Below are 22,092 nucleotides of genomic sequence, written 5' to 3'. Positions count from 1 at the left end.
AGTTAAAATTTAGCAGGTTCCTTTTCCAACTTTTCAGCCCAACTTGTCAGAATTATATTAATCTCTTTGAAATTTCACATTAATAACAGTACCTAAGTATTTTTGTTGTTGTCTTGTGGTAAATCAAAAAAGGTGATGAAAAGGCAAGAGGCTCAAACAGTACTGCACCCATTTTCTTGTCTCACACAGATATATATATATCTATATATGTATGTATATATGTATGAATATATACATATTCAAGAAGAGCTTGGACTAAAACCTCATAAACTCATTTTAATCTACTGATTTTGGCAGTAGTTTCTGAAGTTGACTAGACTTTGAAAGGCTTCTCAGCAAAACTAATCGTTTAACATCATTTCCACACCCATTATGTGCCTTTCAGATACTATCACATTTTATACTCTCAGTGCAAATTATGAGAAGACCCGTGGGCACGGACTGTTTTGACAATAAAGAAAAAAAAGATCATAGGCTATTCCACCTGACAAAAAAGCCATGCTCTTCTCTAAAATCTACTTGGAAAAAGAGCTCCATGTTTACTGGATGTTAAAATGGTGCCCAGAGAAAAGTTTACAGTTTTAGGAAACTGATGTGTTTTCCAGGGCTTGGCAATCTTTTGCACAGATTAATGTAAGTATAGAAAGATCTACAGGAAAGTTATATCCTCATTTAAAGAGTAACCATGAAACTGCTTTAATTCTTGATAATTTCATTGTTGTCAACAGGTTTTAAAATAACATCAGTGAAAACTAGTAAGGATCAAGTTCACTTTCCCCTTGCTACAGTTTGGGAAGCTCAAAATATCCATGACAGAGGCTGTCCGTAAACTTGGGAAAATACCAGTACATCTATTCCAACTCAGTTCGTATCTGGCTGCAAGAGGAATCCACTTTTTTATTTACAAGTACACACATATTTTAATTCACCCAATATTGATAGCACTCAGCCAGGAAAACATCTGACTATGTATCAGCAAGTAGATTTTTTAAGACTAGCTTCCTGGAGCATCTTCAACTTTAAGGGAAAACTACATCATTAAGGAAACTTCAAATAACTAAAAAGCACTAGTTCCATACCTCTTTTCTCTTCTTTGCAGCAGTATAAAGGAGATTCTGTGCTGCTGTTGTAGTAGATGCATAATCCTCAAATACATCTAAAAAATTAAAAAAAAAAATATCCATTTCTGAGTGACAGAATAAAACTTTTATAAACCATCTTGTCTGTGGGATATCACAAAATCAGGTTCACAGTTACACAGGTTCACACAAAATCAGCATTCACAGTTAAAGAGTCAGATCCAAGCTTATGTCACATAGCTTATGAATGCATTTACTTCTTGCCTTACTGGTGTTCTGACCACTCATCATTCCCTTTATTAGGGATGTGTTATTTATTCATGAATTCTTTGAAACAATGTATTTAAGGGATGAAAAGTTCTGGGTTTTTTTTTTTTTTGGGGGGGGAGTCCATATTAAAACTTCTATAGGAAAACCAACAGTACGCTTCAGTACCATCTGCATATCATACGTACACATTTTTTGCTTGATTTTATTAAAAACTCATGGGAAACTTTTTGTTTGTAAAAACTATTTGGCTATGGGGGTAGTTCCAAATGTCCTGAGAATTCCAGCTTTTTAGCTTCATTCATAACAAGTAAACCTCCTTTAATCATGTTGAAAATATCACTTGTATCTTGAAAAAAAAAAGAAAATCTGCACTGCCAAACATGTTCTAATGCAAATATCCCTGCACAAACTGAATTAAAGAAAAAGATCTAAAAAAAACATAATCTTAAATTGTGGTTAAAATTACACACTAACTTTTCCCGAGAGCCTGAAGATAAAACATGATTAAGAAATACGACCCAACTACTGAATTCTGTTCCAAACCCAAACATATATCACTATACTTCAACTCAATGTAACTTCATGCTTATTTATTTTATCCTTCACCATATTTAACTGTCTCATGACATATAAAGATAGGATTCACTACTTATACAGCATGAACTGAATTCACCTACTAAAAATGAGCAATGTATTTGTACCCCAGTGATCAACACTATATTGTGATTAATTTTTTGCGTAACAACTCTCCTAGGGTTTTTCTTATTATTCTATGAACATTTAAATTCTGCTTTCACATATATTAATCCCAAATCAATTAATTAAAAATTCCCAAATGCCACATATCTCTGTGGTGCCTGGCTTAAGGAATTTTTCCAGCCACAGCTGCTATATTTTTAATATACTTTTCTGTTTCTCAATTACATGAGTCCTTTAGTAGCAGTAGTTATTCATAATATGATCTTATGGGATATTACTATGATTTTGCATTGCGTCTTTTTTGAAGAATATGTATTTATAATCATCTTACAATTTAGCAATAATAATTGGGAAAAACTCTGAAGATGTTAACAACTTTCTGTAAGGAAGAGCAAGTTTGGCCTCTTCTGGTCAAAGCAAGAGCTGCAAGAGATTCTGAAACTGTCATTAAAAAGAGAGCAAGCTAGTCTATTTGGGCTGCACTGAGCACATGTGAAGTAGGAAAAGCTGTTAAAAGAATCATTTAAAGCTACCAGCCAAATGGCCAAAACTCCCGTGATCTGCTGCTTTCTCTTAACTCAAATTAACTGAGATTTAAGAAACTAAATTTTCTTCCTCCAGTGCAGGACACTAGTGAAGGCAGAGACATTACAGTGGCCATGCTGTTAACTGGAACTATAGTGCACACTTACAATGAAAGCAAAAAAATAAACACAAACATTTACCGAATTTCATGCGGATATATTCATATGGATCCTCTTGCCAGAGCTCTTCGTCCTCATCTTTGTAGCACATGAGAGAGAATATCACTTCTTCTGTTATACTCTAATATTAGAGAAGTCAAATACACATAAGTACACACAAAATCAAATTCCAGTACAGGTTCCCTCCACTAAGTACTAATTTATTAGACTTACTTGCCTGGAGTCAAATTCTTTTAACCAGTATTAATTTTGGCCAACAGAAATAAGCTTACAATATACTTTTCTTTTGCAACAGCCCCATACAGCAGTAATTATATAATCTACCTTTATAAAGTGACTCACACAAAATATACTTCAGGACACAGTCTATGAACAGCAGAACATCGCATTCGGCAGAAAGATCTCACCAATGCAACAGTTAATGTGAGAATGGACTTCAAAGTCCTTCTTTATAAGAGTCATCGATTAACTAACTACAACAGCCGAACTTATGGTTTGAAAACAAAGAGTTAGGTTTCTCACAGTTCATGTTCTCTTTGCCCACTATCTGTTCACTACAATCACAGAATCACAGAATGGTTAGGGTTAGAAGGAGCATCCAGTTCCAACCCCCTGCCATGGGCAGAGACACCTTCCGCTAGCCTTGGTTGCTCAAAGTCCCATCCAACCTGGCTTTGAACATTTCCAGGGATGGGGCACCCACAGCTTCTCTGTGCAACCTGCTCTACTGTGTCTCACCATCCTCATAGTGAAGAATTTCTCCCTATATCTAATCAATTATGACTTTCCAGATTTATAGACGATTCAAAACACCAGTAAATAATAAAGACAGAACAATATGATTGTCTGGAAAACTTCCAAAATAAAAATATGGAATACAATCTTTCACTGAGTTAATAATATCTGCACTAAATGTAGTCATAATACTGAAAAAAACAACCACATTTATAAAGAAATGCTATTTTTTGCTCAGATCAATTGCTGCACAAAACCTTCTCTAAACCTGCAAAACTGCTGGTGGTGTTCTGTTCTTTTTATAATCTCTGATGACACGCAGTGTTTATGACCGGGTTTTATACACTGACCTGTATGTGTGGCTTCATTTGCTTCCATGTTACAGAGTGAATAACCCCTTGGTTCAGATAGTTTAATGTTTGCTGAAGAACACGTGGCGCCACATAGTCTTTTTGCCTGTACTGGTCTAAGATTCTTAAGAGAACCTAAAGAAATGACAAATTAATATTTTTAAATGAAGTTTCCTTCTCACACACAGACATGCAGTGAACCTCTTCAGTAAACGCACATGGACAGATTAATTAGTTTTACAACAGAGGTTCTATGGTTAGTTATCAATGTAATGCCTTTGATCCAAATATCAGAAAACATTTAAATATGTTATTTTACACATATATTATATATAGCATATATTAAAGTATATATATTATCTATATTAGATCCTGCAACATTACAAATATTGCAGGATCTAATCCTGCAAGCATTTATGTACATGTTTACCTTTACTACTAACCCCACCATATGATGACTTGTCACAGTAAACCAAAGATACACTTCAATATTCACAGGCTCTCAGTTTATGCAGGCCTCAGCAAAATTTGGAATAGGTTAGGAAAGGGCACAGTGAGATTTTCAGACTGGTTGGCTGCTAAATTTGTTAGTAGTGTCTTGTGTTCATTTTTTAAGGTCAGGCCCCTAAAGAAGACAAATTACTTTGGAAGAACAGAGGTAAGAATAGAATTATTAACTAGAAAAATAGGTTACTGCCTATATCTGTGAATCAGAAGAGATGTAAAACCCTTCAACTCCCTTTTGTAATCATCAGCTACTACCACCCAGCATGCTAGCACAGATTCTCACAGAAAGCTCCCTTAGTATACAGGCTTGCTCTAGTAAGAAAAACCTACAGAACAAAGCCACTAATCTGCATTAATGGAAGACTAACCATGTTAATAAGTGTAAAGAACTGACATGTACACAAATAATAAAAATTAAGGGTAATGCATAACAAAATATCAAGTCATGTTTTAAGAAAGATAATTCTGCTTCATAATTCTTCACAACATTATAATAGATCTTATTTTGGCTATAACTCCTTTATTAGGAGTACCAAGTCTGATCTTAAGTCTTTTATACGATACGCTCCTTGGGCAAGAATTATCTATAGCTCATATAGATTCTAGCACTTTACAACTGATAAATAAGTAATGAAGGCTTAGTAATGTAATATTCACAATAGAATTCTTACTAACTCTGCAAGAAAACATGACAAATCAGCATTTAAGAGCCAGAAATAGAAGAAACATGCAGATGGTCCAGTCCATTTATCTTGAAAGCCAGACTGCTCCCTTTGCTACATAGTGTAATCTCTTAACAGACAAACCTTAAGTATTTCAAATGACAACTGCTCATGGGATTTTATTTTTCCACTTAGAAGTTAAACACTGAAAGGAGTTTAGAATAGATGTTAGACTTTAAATTTAACGCTTACAGCCTTATCACAACCATTCTTCTCCCTGGTTCTTAATATTTATATATTTACACAGAATTAATACACTGGTGGATAAACTATCGTATTGTCAAACTGGACGGAGAAAAGTAATTTTGCTTTGCAGACAATCCTGGTATTTTGAAACCTAGTTTAAATTTGACTTGAAGTTACAACAATAGCCTGGCACCCCACATCAAATTTAAATCATAAGATGCCTAAAGACGCCCTGTCAGGGTATTTTAATCCGACAGCATGCTAAGCAGCCACCTATTCTGGAAATATACCTTATCCAAACACTTGTCACTTGAAAAATTCTGTTCCCAGGTGTTTTTCAAGATTTACAGGTCAAAGGGAGGCAAGAGCACAGATCACGAGAAGGAGAGTGTACTGCAGTCTCCTGGCTTCTTAGGAGCCTATTTGGAATATGTAATCCAAAAGCCTGAACATTCAAGAGCTTTAGCTGAGAACTATGCTTGTAGTCATATAGTATATGGTAGGCTGCATAAGGAATAGGAGGAGGTGTGCCAAAAACATCCAAGCTTGGAAGCCAGCACTCAGGGCTTTCAGGCACCAAATTACTACATCCATTCCACCAAACCAGGGAAATGTTGGAAGCACACAATTGGAGGGGTACACAGCTGAGCTGACAGAAAACCACAGAAAACTCTGACAGAAATTGCCTCTTTTCTATGCAACTCTATCAGAACTGAGCTGGCTCCACAACACCATGCAACTCACAAATAATTAGCATTCCCCAACAAAAATTTCCTTGCAAAGTGTGAGTTTATGCTGTATCTTCATAAAATATATTTGCCAACTATAAAACCACTTTCATTGCTGTTCTCCAGACACCTTCTAATCTGCTTCATCTTCCTGAAAGAAAACAGTATCATTGGATTATAGTACCTAAGTTGTTTGCAGCAAAAGCACTTCATAAAGACTGGCCTGAAAACATACCCTTCTATGATATGAGGGCTCTGCATCAATAGGTTTGTCTCTCAGCTCTATCTAGAATGCTCATACATGATAATGCCATTTCATCAGCACTCACCTTTCCTGAGAATTTTCCTGCAAGGTTGTTTGAATTGCTGAAAATTGTGTTATATTCCTCAGCTGTATGGCACTGAGTTCTAAAGAACCTCTCAATAATTAAAAGGAAGACCTGCCTGACTCAGTTCATTTTTGTTTCATGAATGAACTTTGATACAAGCACATTGTTGAAAAGCAATACATTTCTTCAGTGAAAATTAGTTAATTCACAAACAAATGAACTGTACTTACCTGTTGTATGCCCACAGCATAGGTTTTTAAAAAAAACTCTGAGAATTCAAAGTATTCTTTAGTCACATTCCCAGGACTTCCATACCTTTCAAAAGAGGATGCAGATACTTACATTTTGAGAATTCTATTGTGTCAGGAAAACACAGTACTCTCTAAAACGAAGGGACCCTGCATAGTCTTCCATCCCCAAATGAATCCTCTCATTCAGATTCCTTCTAAGCCATTATTTCCCATATAATGCCCCACTTCCCTTTTCTTAGATTACCATAATGCACAATACTGTACTCAATTAAATATAGCCACCTTTTTGTCACAAGCTCTGTAACTTTCGTATTTATGGATTACTTTTAAAATCTTCCCCTGCCTTTATATTTGAGAATATAAGCACTTGTAGCTGGATGTAGTAACAAAAAAAGAAATCAATACATTTTAAAAGATGTACTTCCTCCATAGGGCTAGTTTCTTGCCCTCTTAAAGTTAATTCATTTCACTAAGAGCTCAGACCAGTGGCTATACCAGTGCAAGCCAGAAGACAGCAGCAGGAATACCTCTTCCATGACCATGAGCTGTGAAATCAACTCAACTGTTCTGTTTAATTGCACCTCAAGTAACATTACATATTTGTAACCCTAATTCGGTTTCTAATCAGTTTGTTAGTTTGTTACCTTTCAAAAAGACGAGCTACAATATGCAATGCCCACTTCTTGCATTTCCACCACACCAGCTCCGGTCTATCATCTTCATCAATTTGCAAAGTCTCCTATAAATAAATACATTTTAAATTAGCTGTGTGTATTGTTAAGATCAATGATGCTTTAAATGTGCCTTGTTGAGTAAACTACTACAAATGCACAACCCCAACCAAAAACTTTGGTTCTGTTAACAGCTATATAACATTCAGAAACTTTCAAATATCTTTATTAGTCAATATAATTGTGTATGTGAAATACCTGCACAATCCCTGTACTTTATTTTTCATTATTAGATGATCTTAAAGTCCTTTCCAACACTAACTGTTCTATGATTCTAAGATAAGTATGCATAATTACAACCAGAAACGCTTAGATATACTTGAATACCATACAGCATGATACTAACTCTTTAAAATATATACATCCTAACCATATTCTAATGCAAAAGTTATTAAAAGAATGTTATGGTTGTGAAAGAAATGCATAAAATACTGAGGAAATGCCAGTTAATGTTGTACATACACAAACAAGAATTTAATTATTCCTTTTGTTCTTCAAGAAATGTGAAGGATGGGTGACAGAAAAAGCAGAACAGAGACAAATTATGGGTTTGTGATGAGCTTTCACTTCTTGTTTGAGAGACACTGGCTAAAATATTTGGAAACTTGCAAACATCCCAGACTGAAGTTTACATGGTGTCACTACCTCAGAAAATTAAATTCGGGCAGCGTACATGATCTTCCTGGCTTTCTGTCAGAAAGACCATTTATTCCAAGGATAAGAATCTTAAACAGATGACCTTTTAAAAAAGAACACTTAGAAAATCTTCACACTGACTCTTCCTCAAATGCCAATGCACAAGTATTGTCTTTGCAAAACTAAAACTTACGGGAGGTACATTTCTATCTATAATAGTACGGAAGATCTCCATCCACTGAGTCATAGTCTGGTTATTCACCAACTGGAGCGGCAATGCATACTGAAATAAGAATAAAAACCACAGTCATTAAATACTGATTTTACCTGAAAAAGGTAGATGTTTCGACAGTAGTTACAATCTGAGGAAGATGAGGTTTTAAGCCAAATTAAAACTAATTAGGTTAGATATTAATACTACTCTAATTGCATCCTCCTTGGTAAAATTTACAGGGGAATTTCTGAGCAGATACTATCTGAGGAAGGTTCCTTAGTCTGAGAAGTTGCCGACTCTTTGTTTCTTCCTCTTCTTCACAATTCCCCAGCTAACTTTTAGGGACCACAGCAGTGTCGGTATTATAGGGTTTGGGTAAGCCAATAGCATTTCAGGAAGTAAAATATATTCCTAATTACTACAAAGCTACTATCTAATAAATCTTACTTCTCTACAAAAGCTAAAGCAAAGTGTCAGTATTCAAGCAAGCTATTGAAAAGTAAATTAGGATCTTGGGATCTTTTTAATCCTCCCCCCATCTAATAACAAACTATTTTAGCTTTTTAACCCCTAGTAAGAATTCTCCTGCTGCCCCTTATGTAAAATCTTTTGTTTCTCATTCTCTAAAAGTGCTTTCTGAACAAATACATCCCTGTAAAAGCCAAACTCTTCTATTTAAAATGCATGTGTCTCAATAAATAATTTCTGCTAGATCTTCAGAACATAATGAGAAATGCCACCTACTGGAGTGCACTATTTGACAATTATAGTACAATACCCACTACTGACACTTTCAGAGCCCAGCAAACACAGTCTAGATACCCCTACAGCTTATATCAGGTTATGTGTGACTTCACAGAACCAGGAACATTTATCCAGTAAGCTTAGAAACAGGATGTGCAAAAGTACTAGATTCATTCAAAATTTAATCTGGGGGATCATGTGACCTGTTTTTAAGAAGAAAAAAAAATCTATAAAAAACATATTTTTATAAAAGCTGTTTATTGTACATGACTTTTCCCAGTGAAATCGATATTCAGTCACACCCGTGAGTGTACTGAAAGGGGCCGTTGTGCCCAGCAAAGTTTCAGTTTTCCTCTACACAGATGCCAACCTGAACAAGAGCATAGAAAATTTTTAAGATCTGTTTCTGAAGCAGTACAGAGTAATGGGAGTTATCAGGCAAAAGCTGGATCATCTGCTGCTGAATCCGAGGCAAAAATATTTGCATTGCTGCTATGAGAGGATCTCGCTCCTCTGCTTTTTTGTATCTGCAAAGGAAAGAAAAACATTGGTCCAGGATCAGACACTGGAGATTCTAATGCCTATTCCCCACCAGCAATTTCATTCCTGTACCCTAAAACACCCAAATTAAATAATATCCAACCACCCATTCTCCCCTCCTCTAACCCCCATCTCAACAACTTGTTCAAATTCACTCACCTATAAATAGAGAAATTAAAAACAACAAATGTTACCTTATATAGAATGTAGCTATAGGAAGGGAGAACTAACATTCTTTACTACTGATTTGTCAGCTCACAGGAGCAAGGACTTGAATGTCTCTGACATTCATACCAGTGCCAAACCCGAGCTGGGCACTGAACAAATAGAAATGAACAGCCATTGAAAGGGAAAGACAATTCCTTTGTCTAGAAAAGATTCTTTCTCCATTTACATTTCTTTTGTGCGGTTTACACATATATTTCTAAGAATAGACTTTTTTTTTAAGTTAGTGAGAATGCTCACTACATTCCTTCTAATCTATGATTTGTGGATCTAGACTATCAGGAGGATGCTATATTCATGTATTCATGACATAAAAGTAGAAAATAATTTGCATTCACATATCCAGCATTTGGGGAATCATCAAACAAAAGAAGAAATTTTTCACAAATCATAGAATCATAGAATAGTTAGGGTTGGAAAGGACCTTAAGATCATCTAGTTCCAACCCCCTTGCCATGGGCAGGGACACCTCACACTAGAGTTAAATCAGATCAAAAGTAAAAAGCCTCAAGACAAAAGTCAGTAAATTCATATAGACCACTGCTGGCGTCTCTGCTTTCAATTCACTGGTGATATATAGGTGACAGTTTTCATTTATTTGCAGGAAAGAAAGCATAGGACAATTATTAATTCCCATTTTCTATCTGAATTCCTTGTAGAACTGCCAGCACTCTTAAGAATGTCATTCTCACCAATCACCTGAGACTGAAAGTACTGCTACCTCACCTACTGATGGACATCAACTTACTCGTAAGTCTTCACCAGCTGATACAGGCACAGGAGGCTCCCAAGCCAACTCCCACTGTTTTGAGACTGCAAATAGTAGCCTATCTTGTCTACCACAGCTGTCCAGTGGCCAGGAAAGTCATGTTTAATGATAGCACGGAGGCACATTGTCAGCTGGGCTCTGCGGCAGGAGGGAATAAGAAATGTAAGTAAGTAAGATTCCAGCACAGTGTTTAATATTAAAGAACAGATCCCAAATCTTGATTTATTGGCCACAATATGCATATTACATCATAAGCATCATATGCATTTTAACAGCACTGAAAGTGTTCTGGGAAGTGGCAGAGGAAAAGCAAGGAAAAAAAAATCCCAGGGGATTTAACTTCAAGGAAAAAACTAATTTTAGGACATTTTATCTACTTTTCTCCTTTCTCCACACTCATCAGGCAATATTCGAAAACAATTAATTGCTCATGAGACCAGCTAGCTTTGTACTCTGAAAACAAATGTTTACACTTCTACACACTTAAGAGGCTGAAATTAATCACAAAATCACAGTCATACATTTTTATTAAACAGTACTGGCCTGTGTTATGACCCAAACCAGAGATTCCTCATGAAATTACAGTCTTCCTGGGACCTACTAGAAACAGGATTTTCTCCACTTCCAAAGCACATGGCAGAGCCCAATTACATAAAAATATCTTACCATTCCTCTCCCTCCGTGCACTTTTAGTTGCCACTCACAATAGTGATGCAAGATGGGATTCCTAATTGACCAAAGTGAGGTGTGATTCAAAAAGCTGAGCAGCACTGAAATAGAAGCTGTAAATAAATACTCTTGCCTCTGCTAAGGAATGAAAAAAATGTCTGCAGGAAATATTGGTTCTTCTAGATTTAGTTTTCCTTTGGTATCCTCTTGCAGTTCATTACATAAGGAGCCACCATTAAAAAGTAGTTCAATAAGGGGTCCTCCACCTACCGATCTTTTTAGCTTTGTACTAACTTATTTTCCCCCTCAAGTCTTTGGAATTTGTGCTTGTTGTCAGTTTGGTTCCTCCCCCACTTATTCTCACAAGCAAACAATGAAAAATAGCAGGATTAGAACTTCAGACCAGTTCCAGTAAAGTTTCTTTGACTTTCTAAACCTCTGACAAATCTACAAATTTAGCCAGTATTTAGAAACCCTGTACTTCATTACAGGTGATTGTCTCAGTGTTTTCAACAATCCTTTTAGGTGTAGATTGTCACTGCAACATCAGGGCTTTCTGAATATCAGGTTATGAAACGATGGCTGAACTAGTTTGCAAAAAACTCTTCAAACTTCCATTATTTTGTGTTGTTTTGTATGAACCTAGCCTTGGTATTTACAACATGATAGCAGGAGTAACTACATACCTTTATTACCTTGTCACAAAACAACACAAGCTTCCTTATCTCATAGCACAACCTTGGCAAAGAGCACCTATCTCTTTCAGTGGAGATACTAACCATCTGCATCAGAGCGCATTGGAAAAGATTAACTGGAAATGATGATTTAGTTCATTTTCTTGTCTCAGTACAGGACCATTTATGCCCTAAGCGTTCCTGGCAGGTGTTGGTCTAATTTCTTCATAAAGACCTCTAGTGACAGCAATGCTATAGCAGTCTAATGCACTCTAGCTCTTAGGTTTTTTTAAAAGTGCTTTCTCTAGTCCCAATTTCAATCTGTAGTGAATCACCCCTTCTGGATATGACCGACAAAAACGGACATCTTTGGGCACCTAGCTGGTGAGGAGCAGTAGGAGAGAAGCGGAAGATTTTCTTCTGTTTTTTGAAGACAAAACATCTCTACAGTATAGCCTAATCCCACCCCATCAGCCTCACTTTAGAGCGGTGAACAAGTACCGGTTATAGTATGTCTACGAATCTTAACTATTCTTCCATCAAAAAGAGAACAGCATTTCTTTGTTCTTCAAAGATCTTAAGCCAAAGAATGCTAATTCATATTTAAATACTGAGACTACATATAAAAACAGGAAAAGTAATTGCAAAAAGGGCTACTAGAAAAAAACAAGTGTTGGGCAGTATTTCTCTGAATAGTTAATTCCATATTGCAGATAGTCTGTTCTGCCCTCATCAGCCAAATAGACAGGCTGTCACTACAGTAACTGTTACATGACACTTCAAACACCACCATAAGAGGACAAATCACATCACAAGGCTCTTAGCCAGGTTACTACATTTCTGAAAAATAAGTGCACATAAATACATTAAAATTTATTATTACATTTTCAAAACAAGTACTTGATTCATCTCCCAGGAAACTGAGATTCTCACATCAACTACATCTGGACTGGTAGGTCTGAAAACCTGAGCTACAGAAATACCTCCACACAATGTAAGGTACCTCACTAAGTCAGGAGAGCGAATTATTCCTTCTACAATGTTATCACGAATCTGCTGACGATCATTTTCATGAATGTTGAATGGGAATACTGCTTCTCCAGGAGGTGGTTCACGGTCTGGCCAGTACTGTGTCACCATGTTCTTCAGGTAAATGGCAGCTAAGTATAAACATTGGGGAAACAAAAGTTTAGCTGTAACACATCTCCACACTCCTCTGTGCTCAACTTTACTACAAGTTGAAAGTAGAAGAGTTGAAAAGACAACGGAAAACCACTGCATGAGTTGTTAACAATTCTAGGCACTAAGCACAGCTGAAGCAGAAAACCATTTTCTTTATAATTCCATACACGATCAGGTTCAAGTGCCTGGTCCTAAGCAGAATAGGACAGTATTCAGTCAGCTTCTATCAGGATATATTTTCTATTACAGCAATCTTCTATATGGACATAATATTCAATCATTCTAAGTAAGCAAACAAAAATCTATCTGCATTTTTAGCCATTACTAACTCAAGTTCAATAAATGAAGTTTAGAAAGCTCAGGTAAACAAACCATTGTGTATGCAGAAGGGACACTGGTTTGGGGAAATGCTCAGTATGAAACTGGCATGTGGCCTACCTTCTATTCAGACCAAAATGTTTGTTGTGAATTCCCTAAGCTTTATCTCACTACTAGGATTTCCCATAATCCCGCAGAATTGTTCCCTTCTGTCTCACATGAACAACCATGAAAAATAAAGTTAATCTTCAACTGAAAATAAAGCAGCATTTATGCTTCAGTACTAAAATGCCTCTAGGCATTCTTTATGAAAACGTAGTAAATATGGTGTAAGACATTAAAGGAATGTTTTTAATAAACTCTTATACCTGCACTAGTTGGGTTGATTACTAGCTAGGGTTTTAAAGTCTAAATAAGATATCCTTGGGTACAATCATTTTTCTTGGTGATGACAAATTACTAAGTATGAAAACATACAGTTCATAAAATATTTTATAGGAACAAGAGGAAAAACAGTTCTTTGTTGATGACATGCCAAAATTTTCACATGAGAAACAGGTCCAGAAAGACCATCCCAAGACTTTAATTTACTTTAACCATAGATCTTGTTGCTATACAAATTCTTGGCTTTTAAAAAATTCCCAGGGAAATCTGTTAGCTTACAAATGTAATTTAAACATGTTTTCCTACTTTATACCCCTACTCTGTAAGAAATGAAAAATAAACCAAAAATTTAGAAATTATGTTCTACATACTTGGTGGGTTTTCCTGAATGATACTGAAATGAGAGCTTAATTTACACTAATTACCTTATGGAGTCTAGATTAAGCATCAAACTTTACTAGAGAATGGTTTAACAATGCCAAAGTTGGATTATCTTTGAAAAAATAAATGCCAGCATGACAAACAGCATATGTCAGCATGCCCCAATGCACTGAGGGGATTAACAGGATCTGTTAAAAAAAAAAACAGCAGTGCTTCTATGGGAAATGCTGTTCCATAGGATAAAAACAGAGCTGTGAGCAAAACAGTGTTCATCCATTTCTTGAAAAAGCTGAATATTTTCTGTATCTGTCAAAAATATTGTATAGGATCAGCTAGAATAGATTATGAGAACTTAGAATCTGATCTTACTCAGATGTATACCCTGAAGTTAACTACATCAGCATACCTGGACTTACACACGCTGCTCAGCAATCCTTCTAGACATGCTTAGGATATAAATTTATAACTCAGCAGTGATGTGACCTTTCTTCAAATCTACTTTTGTGAAGCAGACACCATAGATACTGACTAAGCATACATGGCTACCCTGACCTAGGGAGCTATGGGATGGGGTTTTTTTATTATTAGTTTTCCTTATTCCAGGAAAATGGATACATGTATAAAAATGAGATCCACTTTTTTTTTTGTTTTAAATTCCTACTTGTCTTGACATCACTACTTCTATACCACCAGGAAAACAAAGACCTAAGGCTCCCTTGGGTATTTAGTTTTGAGCAGAGATCACTCTCCTATCAGTATCACAGCAATCCAGCAGGGATCACTACAAACACGGGGATGCCAAAAGCAGGGCTCTACCGTATGCCCCTGCTTTTAACTGACCCTCATGTTAGATCCTTTTCATTTCCACAATTAGGACAAATGTGGACATATTTGCATTGCAAGAGCTGGATACATTGTTGAAGTAACATACAGACTGACTGTCTACTGAAAGAAAAAGAAACAAGGAATTCATCTCACCTGCCTGACGCACTGGAAATTCGACTTGATCTGATACTATGATTTGCAGTAGACTTGGAGCAAAATTGATGATCTTGTAGGACTGAAATACATACGAAACAGTTAGCAAATCACTGTGCTTGAAAAAGACTGTTATTACCAAAAGCTAAATAACAAATACATTTTGCAGGGTTTTTTTGACTCTCCTCATGAAGTACGAAAGGTTTTAGTACTTGGATTTACCCAGATCTGCAGCAATCCAAATAATTATAATTGTGAAAGCTGAGCGTATAACAGCCCATGGGTGGAATATGTAATGTGACAAGGCTCTCCATTAGAGATTAGTGGTAATTAATATTTAAATAGTGGTACTGAATATTTAAATAATTCTGAACATGCATAATGAGAAGCACTACAGATCTCTCTTTGAATTATTTAACTTAGCCTCATAAATCAAATGGATATTGACATGCTTCATCAATACATACCATTTATTTGCAAAACATTGTGGTGTAATAGAGATACTCAATTTTGAAGAGATTAAGAAAACCATTTAAAATTACATTCAACTGTAAATGGCATCTGCATTAGCCAGATATTATACACCCACTAATGAACTGGAAGTACAGTGCATCTTAACAGAAAAACAAGAACTGGGAAAACACAGTGGAATAACCATTTTTAATTAAAACCAAGTGCACACAGATAATGTTTCAAACCCCACAGTCTTCCTGGGAACTTTTCAAACGCTCCATCAGCCATGCAGCTGAGGAATGTCAAAGAGAAAATAATGCTCACTGAACTTCTGAGCAAGGCATGCCAGATTGAAAAGATGTGAAAATCTGATAGCATTATTCTGCTGTCATTCAACAGGGGTCCTCCAACTTGAAGAATCATTGACTCAGCATGGTGCAGTAACTACCAAGCCTTGGCAACATCAGTAGTTACTAGTAGGTCAGATCTTTCATCACTTAGGTCCATGTGCTTTATGTCCAAAGAGAGATGTTTCTTTGGGCTAGATAGCACAAGCTCGCTTTATTTCACCTTTTATAGTATTTCTTTCCAACTGCTTTGCCTGGCAGCTCTGTGGTTGTTTGCAGAGCTGTGCTTTAAGTACAAATATATTACATCCTTCTGTAAACTTTGCCTCATTCAAAAGCTGTGAAATAAAGAGGAGTGTTCTGCTCTTCATGTACCCAGTTCCTTGAGCTATCATTTCCATAATGAGGTAAAATTACATTGCTTTCATGATGCCTAAGTGTAACAGCTGCATCACAACACTATCATTCAATAATTTTACCAAATCAGTTAACTTTCTGGCCCTCATTTTACTCATTATAATGATAGTGTAATTCTAACCTACACTGTGCTCAGAGACTCATTTGGTGTTTATAGAGTAATCCGAGATCTCACATAAAAGCAGTAATGGCAAATCAAAAGCATACTCTCCTATAATTCCCTTCTCTATAAACTTTCATTATCCACAAGAAATACTCCAAACAAAGTAAAAGCTGTAACAGACAGCACAGGAACACCATTTATGTACAAACATGCAGAAATACCAGCTGTCAGCGTCAACTGGTTGAAGCGTACTCAATTCCAAAGATCCCCTTTTAATCAAGTGTCCTGGAATGCAAAGTTTGTCCTTCAGTCACACCTGGACAGAATATCGACAATGTTGTCGGGTTCTGATGGGAGTTGCAGTACGCTGCAGCATCCTCCAGCACTTAACACCCAACTCCAGGGAGACAGGGAAGCCATAAGGAATCCCAGCAGCACAGAAAACCAAAAACATGCATGAACTCAAATAATTCTTTTTATTCTGAACAGCGCCAATATTTTGTTCTCAGACCCAATCTACTCACAGCTTTTACTACTATGAATGCATTAAGAATACAACACTTTGGGAGGTTGTTTTGCTGTTGTTTTCCTGCAGTAGTCTACCAGTATGACATTTATAGTGGACACAGTGATAATGGGAAAAATTGTTTTCCTTTCTCTGTGCAAACAGCTTTTACTAAATCCACATTAAAGCCAGTGCTACTCCAGGAAGCTTTACTGATACCACTTGTGCTGGCGTACAACTGCTATCCCTGAAGTTTTGCCAGGACATATACAAATACGGTTATTTGGCCTGTGCAGCAAATCCTTTCAGCAAGCGCCTGGAGTGACAAAAGACATGCTATGCAGAAGGTACGCGCAGTGTCTCAGAGGGGGCCCCAGCTCTACCAGAAGACTGCTATGAGGTTCCTTTGCACTTTACATGCCAACATCCCTAAAGGGCAGACAGGAACAGAGTATCAAGCTCCCGTTAAATCCTCCTACTCCATATTATTGTCATTACCATAATCCACATTAGTACATAGCTTCGTTTTCTAATCATTATCAGAAACACAAACACTGTAGAGATCAACAGAGACTCTGTGCCCCCAATTTGGTTGTATTTGTGAGGCTCAAACACTATCCTGCTCACTTGTGCAACAACAAACCCGCCCAGGAAAACTACATGCTGCTTGCAATTTTTAGAACAGAGGACTTTTTAAAAAGCTGTATGCAGCAACATTTTTTGTATACCAGCACATTCTCAGTTTAGTTGTCTCACAATGCTAACTGTGATCTTGGGATGTATCCTTTCCCTGCCTTGTAGAGGAAACTTGTAACAGGCTCCTGGGAACCAGGAAGTAAAGCTATACTTACCACACAAGCAGGCGCAGAGCAATTGTCAGGTGTGCGCTGTGTAAGTGGGAAGAGACAAGGAAGAGATCCTGATGCTGGATGAGTTTGGCAAGACAGTTATTTACATCATTAGAGCTGCACCTGAACTCTTACAAAAGGAGAGCAGGAATACTGCCAGTCCCACAGAAGGAATGGAAAGCTATCTGCTGATTTTGAAGAGCCATGTCCACGAGCTGCAGGGAGGCAGCAGATGGCTGAAAAAGACCTTCAGCACAACTCCCAGAATACAGCATACTGCCATTTGCCCCCGATTCACACTGTGTGGAAGATGCTGACCCACAGTGGCATGTTTATTTTGAAGGAGAAAATAAAAGTTTTTAACTATAAGCTTTCACTGATTATTTAAGAGTGGTCATTTTAAAGCTGTGTAAAATACATACTGAATCACATGTCAGAGCATTTATGCTAAAATACAACCCAAACTCACTCATTTAATTTCCACTGGGATTAAGAGGATGGGATACAGTAACATGCAAAGCTAGCAGCAGCTAAACTGGGAGAGGCACACAGCACTGGTTAAGATGCAGTTTGGTAAATTTACAGCAATGGAGAAGAGATGTGTATGTTCCCATGCATCTTGTGCCATCTCTGCTGTCTCAGGATCTGTGCATTGCAGCTGTACAGCTTTTTGCACTCTGTTCACACACCTTTGGCCTAACATATAGTTTCCTGCCTCAGCACCACAGCTCCAGTCTTTGAAACATCAGATAGCACATCATGTTTTGCCTATTTCATCTTCTATTTGATTAGGTATAGAACAGATGACACTCAAGAAAGCCTCATATGGGCCACAGAAAAACAGCAGGATGAACACCATCACATGAAAAAGACTAGAATGCAACAAGAGAAAAAGCAAGAAAAATACATAAAAATTTCCCCAAAAGGATCTTACTGAATCAAAAACTCTTCACACCTAACATTCAGATTTGGATCCCAGGTTATTATGTACTATATACTACTAAACTCATTTCAGGAAGTACTATTTCCATCTTTCTTGCAGTCACATTCAAATCCCACAGCAAGCAACTGCTCCATAATCTTATTTGCCTGTAACCTTCCCGCTGCACTGACGACAACCCCAGCGGCTGACTGCAGAACAGCACTGGATGGTGCTTTTTTCCCCTGCAGAACAATGAGACAATCAAAGACAATGCATATGAAAACTGGAGCCTTCTCTCAGGTTCTGCAAGTGAAGCCCAGACCATCCTTCTATATCAGCAGTAAACACCTCTTTCTCTGTACCTCCTAATCCAAGCATGGCATGTAAAAATTGCTGAAAAATCAAGGCACTGTATTTTTGCTTGCAAAGACAGACAAAAGAAATTTGTGCCTTGGATACATATGCAATTAACTGTTTACTAAGATTATTTTAAGGTTTACACACGTTTGATCTGAATGCTCAACTACCTGCTTTAGTAAGTTTTATTTTCTGTTTGCTGTGCACTGGAAATGTGTTACTTAGAAATTCCATCAGTGTTTCACACTCAGGAATATTTTTGCAGTTGTTAAGAGTATTTTCTCTCTTGTTTTTCACACTGTCAGTCACAGATAGTTGTTAAAACAAGCTACAACTTCAAAAGCCACTTTCTTCTTTCCCTGCCTACACAAAGGCATTTTGTGGAGGGAAAAACAAAACGGGAGGAGAAAACACACAGTTTTCATACATGGTGAGAATAAGCATATGAAAGAACCTACCTGAGCTTCTTTGCTTTGTGGGTTCTGCTGCCAAATTCACCCAGTCTCAAACAAACTCCACTTTCCAAGGAACTTCTGATCATGCAACTAAACTTCCTCATCAAACTGGTCTTCAGTACAAATACCCAAACACCTGAGATTTCTTCCTCTAGGTAATGAATGAGTTACTCACTGGCACTTTCAGAGTGGTCTTAAGATCTCAATATTCACATAAACAGCTGGAACCATTACCTTATTTCCCCCGTTGTTACAAGCCCAGGAAATATACTATAGCAGGCTGAGCCACTGAAGATCAGTGCACTAAAATTGTGGGGGAGCACAAGAAAGAGGAGTATTGAAAGATGTGTACACTTAGAAAATCAACAGGCTACAAGGGAAATGACAGCAGTTACATGATAGATTACTGACCTGGCAGGAAATTACTGCTCTAGTTTATCAAGAATCACCTTTCAGGCAAACCCCACACATACACCTGTGTTCAGGTCACAGAGGAGTGAAGTTTGTTGATGACTCCTAAGTAGAATGCATCATCCAAGGAGAAAGATCAGAAAAATCCTACAAAGAACTGAGTGATCTTTAGAACTGCATCAACAAAAAACAGAGTGGGGTAAGGAAACAAAGATCACAGTCATCCACTCGAAGATAACAGGAACTTCTAAAAGCTTGAGGCTTCTTTGTGATGAATAACCATACAATGAAAGGAGACATAGGTATATTAAATTATGAGAAATATGTATATGTTGAAGACAAATAAGATAACCGTAGTTTTAGAAGGTATCAAATGAGGTATTAGTGGCATTGAACATGAAACTTTCTGGAATGCTGCAAACAGATGACCAGATTGCACAAGAAAGATTAATTCAAATAGAAACAAACACAAAGAACTGTGCCCTATTATTAGATTTCATAAATTCAGTTTTAGTATAAGGCAAAGGAAATACAGCCTGTTGAAGCAAGGAAAATAGGCCAGTAGGGATCAGCCTTTGACAAATATGTCAGAGAGAGTACCAACAAATCTACACTAGTTAAGAAGTAAGATTGGCACAAATGGATATAAATGGACCATAAATTAATTTTGTCTGGAAACCAGAGCTTGCTTCGAGCTGCAGGAGGAAGAAAATTCACAAACATCTTTCCAATAGATATAATAATGGAAGAAAAAAAACCCAAATCTTGACTCCATCTCTGAATGCAGTTAGATGATAATCCAGAAGGTAGACAACAGCTTGATTGATTTCTCTCTATCTTTACATGTGTGCAGAAGAGAAATAAGCTTACAAAAGAGAGGCATTTTCAACATGCTATGAGTTTTTACAGGTAGGGAAGCTTTCCTTCATTTTAACAGCATTCCCCACACTCTACACTGTAAGCAAATTACAGAGTCAGGATCATTACAATATTGTTCTAAAGGATTCTGTTTTGGTACAGGCAATGAGGCGCCTACAGAGAGGTGCTATATCGGTGGACTAGTTGGATTTACATTCTCTGGGAAGCTCATGTCACTACCTGGATTCAAACTTGAAAGCAAACATACACTGCAGACAGGCAAACACAAGAGAAGTTTTACCTCAATACCCATTAGCATGTGCGTATCAGGAGCAGCATCAGTTTAACTATGGCACAGAATAAAGGTGACCCCTGTTTTGTTTGGACAAGAGTTATATTACCATTTCAACTACTTATTGTTGGAGGGTTTTCTGGTTGGTTGGTGGATTGGTTCCTTTGCCAGAACAAGATAAATGCCAGAAAAGCATTTGGATTCCAGTACTTGCAGGAACACAGTTATATGTCAACACTATCATTAGATACATGAGAGTCTGACACATCGCTTTGAAGTCTTGCCTCAAAAGCACTGAAAGGCTTCAAGATGTCAAAGGCCCACGTTAAGCAACATTCCTCAGGAGTACTTTTGTTCCTCATCTAAAGAGTTATGTCAAACCCAACACTCCATCAGTACATTGTATCAGTCAGATACATCATGCTTCATTTAGTAACAGAAAGCCTACACAATAAAAGGTATGTCTTAGTCTCAAGACTCATTCCTTATAGTAGTTAGAGAAAATGTGCCAGCTATTTCAAATAATAATCTGTATCTCAATCTGATCTCAATAAATGTACTTGTCTACTTGTCCTCTGGAATCTAAAACCAGTGTCTTTTATGAGAACTGCATTACCCATCACTTGAACCTAAAACACTTAACAGATCTCAATCTTGCTTTCAAAACTTTTCCTGTGCTTCTTCCAGATGACAGAACAACAGTGCAAGGAGCAGGACCTAGGAATCCAGACAGCTGCCTCTTTGTTCTCAGCCTGCCAAACATGAAGCAGTTTATTATTGTAGTTCTGACTCCTGTGCAACAGGCTGCTGACAAATATTTATAATTTCCCTCTCAGTCCTTCACAGTAGGGATAAAAATAAACACTGATAAAATTTTTTTAAGTAACTATGGCAAATAAAGAAATAAAAGGTTTGTATTTTTATCTAACTATCCCCAAGAGCCCTCTCAATGTCCAACACTTAATCCACTGATTTACTAAAGGAATTTGCCAACTGCTAAAGCAAGGATTAGCTCTACCTAATTCAGAATGACTTTTAAACTACCTAAATAGAAAATTAAGCCAGAAGAGCAATTCTGAAACAGCAGTAACACCTGATAGCCAATTCTCACTGACCATT

At 37.0% G+C, this 22,092-nt stretch overlaps 1 protein-coding gene across 2 annotated transcripts in view; it reads right to left on the bottom strand.

Moving 5' to 3' along the window:
* The window catches only part of IPO8 (importin 8), a 48,295-nt gene that overhangs the window by 24,905 nt on the left and 1,298 nt on the right, over nt 1–22,092 (bottom strand). For both annotated transcript variants that reach the window (XM_034062847.1, XM_034062849.1), the window contains exons 2-11: nt 15,006–15,087; nt 12,766–12,922; nt 10,399–10,557; nt 9,256–9,412; nt 8,121–8,210; nt 7,205–7,299; nt 6,540–6,624; nt 3,838–3,972; nt 2,774–2,873; nt 1,080–1,156 (exon numbers count right to left, since the gene is read on the bottom strand). In XM_034062847.1, coding sequence (XP_033918738.1) covers nt 1,080–1,156; nt 2,774–2,873; nt 3,838–3,972; nt 6,540–6,624; nt 7,205–7,299; nt 8,121–8,210; nt 9,256–9,412; nt 10,399–10,557; nt 12,766–12,922; nt 15,006–15,087 — 1,137 coding nt within the window. The remainder of the gene's footprint in view (nt 1–1,079; nt 1,157–2,773; nt 2,874–3,837; nt 3,973–6,539; nt 6,625–7,204; nt 7,300–8,120; nt 8,211–9,255; nt 9,413–10,398; nt 10,558–12,765; nt 12,923–15,005; nt 15,088–22,092) is intronic.

The sequence above is a fragment of the Melopsittacus undulatus genome, chromosome 5 (genome assembly GCF_012275295.1).
Source record: "Melopsittacus undulatus isolate bMelUnd1 chromosome 5, bMelUnd1.mat.Z, whole genome shotgun sequence".
NCBI classification, from domain to species: domain Eukaryota; kingdom Metazoa; phylum Chordata; class Aves; order Psittaciformes; family Psittaculidae; genus Melopsittacus; species Melopsittacus undulatus.
The sequence above is the reverse complement of the archived record's forward strand: the minus strand, read 5'-3'. Positions and strand labels throughout refer to the sequence as shown.